Source organism: Chiloscyllium plagiosum, unplaced genomic scaffold (genome assembly GCF_037043375.1).
Source record: "Chiloscyllium plagiosum isolate Xiang-an unplaced genomic scaffold, Cpla_swu_hap1 HiC_scaffold_47, whole genome shotgun sequence".
NCBI classification, from domain to species: domain Eukaryota; kingdom Metazoa; phylum Chordata; class Chondrichthyes; order Orectolobiformes; family Hemiscylliidae; genus Chiloscyllium; species Chiloscyllium plagiosum.
This window is the reverse complement of record NW_028270185.1, coordinates 8,549,456-8,555,455: the sequence shown is the minus strand read 5'-3', so window position 1 is coordinate 8,555,455 and position 6,000 is coordinate 8,549,456. Positions and strand designations below refer to the sequence as shown.

The following is a 6,000-nucleotide window of genomic DNA, read 5'->3' as shown; positions in this document are numbered from 1 at the left end:
GGTTATGACAATTTGGAAGTCTGACAGAAGGCAAATAATTTTTTTTTTCCCCCAAGGCATGATTCTTGATTAACAGGGGAATTGAGGGATAGCACAGGGGGGTCTTACGATAATGTTCCACCTTCTCCATCTGGTTGGTTAGAAAAATTATCTCCATTTTAAAAGCAGGGTATTTGGGGAAGTTTACAGCAGAAAATAAAAAAAAAACAATTAAGAAAAATCAGCAACAAGACTACTGCTGAATCAAACCAAAACCTGTTTATATTTCAGTATAAAGGCATCCAGTGTTTACACTTTATATATAAAATAAGAATGTAAAAAAAAGCCAATAAAATGGACATCCTGCAGAATGGCCCAGTGCCAGTATTGAATGACAGAGAAAGCGACATTCCCACATTTCGGATAAGTGGATCTTGGGGCACATTTCCCATCTTTTTACCCTCAGCACACCACACCCACCCCAGGCAAAGCTGCACAATTGGCACAAGGAAAAGATGCAAGAGATGTGGGTCCCTCCAGGCAGGACAGACTGCCCTCAACTTTGCACAGTCAAAATTTATTTTACTTAACCGCCAACCTGTCCAGATTCCACTCCATGGTGAACGATCCTCAGGGGGGGCTCCCTTTCAGATTGTGACTCACCTCATTACACAGACTGCCTTCCCCCTCCGACCCAAACACTAGACTAGAAGGTGTCAGCCAATGAAGGGTGAGGAGGGCAAGCCCTTGGTTGCCTGGTTCTTTCCCACCATCCCTTGCCCCATGTCATTCTTAAGTGACAAACCATTTCAGGAACATCAAGCTGGGGGGGCATGGGGAGGGGTGGTGGTGGTGTGGGGGAGCTTTCCCCACCCCCTCAGTCAGCGATTGCCCTTCTATCCCCTACCCCCAAACTCATGAAAAAAAAAGAGGGAACGCTGACTTCATGAATACCCATCCCTAGGAATTTGAGATGGGGGGGGGGGGGGGCACAGCACACAAAGGGATCAAAAATAAACCCCACCCCCAAAGGTTTGGGGCTTCAGAATCTATATCAGGCCCCACTACAGGCTTTATTGCACCCCCTCCCCCACCCACCTCCTTCCCCAAGACAGTGGGTAGAACTGGGTTGGCACAGAATCCCTTTACCCCACCCCTAGACACAGACACAAGGTCAAAAAGGTTCTTTTATATCCAATCTACTCAGAGTCCACCATTCCCAATACTGTTGATTTAAAGCCATCCCGATTCCCAGACACGTCAAGTGTCTGAAATTTTTGCGTCAATAATTTTTTTTAAACTTCCTCGACATCTAAACACCAATCCTCCCACCCAACTCATCCCCGCCAAAAAAATGAAATTCACGGACTGGAGTTAAACAAAAACTGGAGAGAGAAGAAAATATTTGGATTGAAAAAAAAATAATTCCGGAGGTTTCTCAGGGAAATACAATCTCTCAAAAGCCTAGAAGATCGAAGCCGACAAACCCTTCACCGCCGTTTTAATAATTTTCTTTTGAAGGAATAAAAAAAAAATAAAAATTAAAGAAATTCCCCTCTCGACAATCAAAGCAAAAATGCCCCGGGGGGGCAAGACAGACAAATTTAAAATTTATTCAGGAAACTGGGGAAAAAAAAAAGGTGTTTAACACCCCCCCCCCCCACCCACTTCCTCTGAAATTTAATTTAAAAAAACTTTTTTGTGGGTGTTTTATTTTTGGAAACACATCCCTCCGCACTGACCGGCCAATGGGGTGGGGGGGCGAGTGGACTTGGTCTCCAATTCGTCTGGTCAATACTGTCCCAACTTCAGATGCACTTCCATGCCCACCCCACCCCAACCCCCCCCTCTCCACCCTATCCCCCCGCAATCCCCCCCCCCCCGAAAATCCGAGCCGTCCTCCGAACTGGAAAACTATGTGGAGCTCAGGCGCTGTATCTCTTGCCGAACAGCTGAAAAAGAAGAAATAAAAAGAGAGAAAACTTGAATTTGTAGAGCGCCTTTCAGCACCCATACGCCTCACTGTTGACAGGGTGGGGGGTGGAGAGAGCTATCCATAGACCGTGATGTAGGCGGTGCGGGGCATGGAGTCGTACAGCACAGAAACAGACCCTTCGGCAGAACCCGTCCGTGCCGACCAGATATCCCAACCCAATCTAGTCCCACCTGCCAGCACCCGGCCCGTATCCCTCCAAACCTTTCCTATTCATATACCCATCCAAATGCCTTTTAAACGCTGTAATTATACCAGCCTCCATCACTTTCTCTGGCAGCCCATTCCATACACGTACCACCCTCTGTGTGAGAAAGTTGCCCCTTAGGTCCCTTTTATATCTTTCCCCTCTCACCCTAAACCTATGCCCTCTAGTTCTAGACTCCCCCACCCCTGGGAAAAGACTTTGCCTATTTATCCTATCCATGCCCCTCATGATTTTATAAACCTCTATAAGGTCACTCCTCAGCCTCTGACGCTCCAGGGAAAACAGCCCCAGCCTGTTCAGCCTCTCCCTGTGGCTCAAATCTTCCAACCCTGGCAACATCCTTGTACATCTTTTCTGAACCCTTTCAAGTTTTACAACATCTTTCTGATAGGAGGGAGACCAGAATCGAATGCAGTATTCGAAAGTGGCCTAACCAAAGTCCTGTACAGCCGCAACATGACCTCCCAACTCCTGTACTCAATAATCTGACCAAGGAAAGCATACCAAATGCCTTCTTCACTATCTTATCTACCTGCGACTCCACTTTCAAGGAGCTATGAACCTGCACTCCAAGGTGTCTCTGTTCGGCAACATTACATATACCGTGGTTCGACCCATGATGCCGTTCGGGAGGGAATTCCAGAATTCTGACCCAGAGACACTGAAGGAACGGTGATTTATTTCCAAGTCAGGATGGTGAGTGGAGGGGAAGTTGCAGGGGATGGTGTTCCCATATATCTGCTGCCCCTTGTCCTTCCTGATGGAAGTGGTCGAGGGTTTGGAAGGTGCTGCCCAAGGATTTTAGTGAATGTCTGCAGTGCATCTTGGAGATGATTCCCTTCAAAATCCTGGAATTCCCTCCCTCAGGGCATGGTGGGTCTACCTACAGCACACGGACTGCAGCGGTTCAAGGCAGCTCACCCCCACCTTCTCAAGGGGGCAGTTAGGGATGGGGTTATAAATGGTAACCCAGCCAGCGATGCCCATGTCCCATAAATGAACAATTATAAACCATTATTGTCGACCATTAGTTAAACAATGTCAGGATCATGAAGACTAGGCCACTTGGTGATGCCCCCCCTGGTCAAATAGCCAGTGGAATTCCTGACCCACAAAGTGCCGGCTGACACTTTGACTGTACCTGGATACCAATGCCAGGGAATGGTGTTGCCTTGGCGGGAAGGGGTTGGCTAGTGGAAGGTACAGGGACCACGCCAATTCAATGGAAAAGGCCAAACTGTCAGAACGACACTGCAGGCGGCCATCTGGCCCAGAATCCCCCTGCTGACCCTTGGAAAGTGACCAGTAGCCGCAAGGGCAAAATTAGGCCATTCAGCCCATCGAGTCTGCTCAATGAGACAAAAAACCCCGCAGATGCTGGAATCCAAGGCGGACAGGCAGGAGGCTGGGGGGACACACAGCAAGGCAGGCAGCATCAGGAGGGACAGGCAGGAGGCTGGGGGGACACAGCAAGCCAGGCAGCATCGGGAGGTGGAGATGTTTCAGGAGTGAAGGTGGTTTACGCCCAAAACGTTGACTTTTGCAGCTTCTGTTGCTGCCTGCCTTGCTGTGTTCCCCCAGCCTCCTGCCTGTCCCTCCTGATACTGCCTGCCTTGCTGTGTTCCCCCAGCCTCCTGCCTGTCCCTCCTGATGCTGCCTGCCTTGCTGTGTTCCCCCAGCCTCCTGCCTGTCCCTGATGCTGCCTGCCTTGCTGTGTTCCTCCAGCCTCCTGCCTGTCCCTCCTGATGCTGCCTGCCTTGCTGTGTTCCCCCAGCCTCCTGCCTGTCCCTGATGCTGCCTGCCTTGCTGTGTTCCTCCAGCCTCCTGCCTGTCCCTCCTGATGCTGCCTGCCTTGCTGTGTTCCCCCAGCCTCCTGCCTGTCCCTGATGCTGCCTGCCTTGCTGTGTTCCTCCAGCCTCCTGCCTGTCCCTCCTGATGCTGCCTGCCTTGCTGTGTTCCCCTAGCCTCCTGCCTGTCCCTCCTGATGCTGCCTGCCTTGCTGTGTTGACCCAGCCTCCTGCCTGTCCCTCCTGATGCTGCCTGCCTTGCTGTGCTCCTCCAGCCTCCTGCCTGTCCCTCCTGATACTGCCTGCCTTGCTGTGTTCCCCCAGCCTCCTGCCTGTCCCTCCTGATGCTGCCTGCCTTGCTGTGTTCCCCCAGCCTCCTGCCTGTCCCTGATGCTGCCTGCCTTGCTGTGTTCCTCCAGCCTCCTGCCTGTCCCTCCTGATGCTGCCTGCCTTGCTGTGTTCCCCCAGCCTCCTGCCTGTCCCTCCTGATGCTGCCTGCCTTGCTGTGTTCCCCCAGCCTCCTGCCTGTCCCTGATGCTGCCTGCCTTGCTGTGTTCCTCCAGCCTCCTGCCTGTCCCTCCTGATGCTGCCTGCCTTGCTGTGTTTCCCTAGCCTCCTGCCTGTCCCTCCTGATGCTGCCTGCCTTGCTGTGTTGACCCAGCCTCCTGCCTGTCCCTCCTGATGCTGCCTGCCTTGCTGTGTTGACCCAGCCTCCTGCCTGTCCCTCCTGTTGCTGCCTGCCTTGCTGTGTTCCCCCAGCCTCCTGCCTGTCCCTGATGCTGCCTGCCTTGCTGTGTTCCCCCAGCCTCCTGCCTGTCCCTGATGCTGCCTGCCTTGCTGTGTTCTCCCAGCCTCCTGCCTGTCCCTCCTGATGCTGCCTGCCTTGCTGTGTTCCCCCAGCCTCCTGCCTGTCCCTGATGCTGCCTGCCTTGCTGTGTTCCCCCAGCCTCCTGCCTGTCCCTGATGCTGCCTGCCTTGCTGTGTTCTCCCAGCCTCCTGCCTGTCCCTCCTGATGCTGCCTGCCTTGCTGTGTTCCCCCAGCCTCCTGCCTGTCCCAGATGCTGCCTGCCTTGCTGTGTTGACCCAGCCTCCTGCCTGTCTGCTGCCCAATTAAATCAGGATAAACCACAACTCCACTTTGTTGCCTTCTCTCCTTGAACACCCGATTTCCCCCTCCCCCAAAAAAGCGGAATGAGACAAAGAGAGGAGTCAAAAAGTGGTGGTGGGGGTGGGGGTGGGAATGTCAGTCACTGATCTGCTGTCAGCTACTACCTGCGATGATTTCATCCTTGACTTTCTGCAGCTCTTTCTTCACGTCCTCCAGCAGCTCCTGCAGAGACAGAGAACGTGAGAGTCAGAGAGAGAAGGAAAGAGAGAGTTAGAATGAGAGAGGGAGTGGTTCAGGTGGAGAATGAGCATGTCAGGGAGAGACAGAGACACAAGACCAGCGCCTCAAAACGACACACAGGTCATTCCAGTCAGAGTGAAAAGGAATTGTATTTGTATAGCACCTTTGCTGATCCTGGAGTTTCCCCAAAGTGGTTTACAGGTAATGAAGCATGTTTGAGGTTTGGTCCCTGCTGTAGGAACCAGAGCAGCCAGGCTGTGTACATGAAACTGCCACAAACAGCAACATGACAGAAAAATACAGATTGTCCCTGAAACCAACATCGAGAGAGCAGCTTTGAGATCGGGAGATCGCGTTGGTATATTTCAGTGGGACCTTCCCCAGCTGAGTGGTGAGACCAGACGGGGCTCCGAATGATCGACTCACTCAGGCAGACAGCTCCTCTGACAGTGTAACACTCCCCCCAGCCCCGCACCGGGATAGTGAGACAGTGCAGCACCCCCCGCAGCACTCCCCCACAGCCCCGCACTGGGACAGTGCGACAGTGTAACACTCCCCCACAGCCCCGCACCGGGACAGTGAGACAGTGCAGCACCCCCCGCAGCATTCCCCCCCAGCCCCGCACTGGGACAGTGCGACAGTGTAACACTCCCCCACAGCCCCGCACTGGGACAGTGCGACAGGG

The 6,000-nt window shown here is 52.9% G+C and overlaps 1 protein-coding gene across 2 annotated transcripts in view; it reads right to left on the bottom strand.

Moving 5' to 3' along the window:
* Nucleotides 1-239: 239 nt before the first annotated feature.
* The window catches only part of vaspb (vasodilator stimulated phosphoprotein b), a 73,629-nt gene continuing 67,868 nt past the window's right edge, over nucleotides 240-6,000 (bottom strand). For both annotated transcript variants that reach the window (XM_087983987.1, XM_087983986.1), the window contains 2 exons: nucleotides 5,240-5,297; nucleotides 240-1,931 (listed from right to left, as the gene is read on the bottom strand). In XM_087983987.1, coding sequence (XP_087840113.1) covers nucleotides 1,894-1,931; nucleotides 5,240-5,297 — 96 coding nt within the window. In that variant the 3' untranslated portion in view covers nucleotides 240-1,893. The remainder of the gene's footprint in view (nucleotides 1,932-5,239; nucleotides 5,298-6,000) is intronic.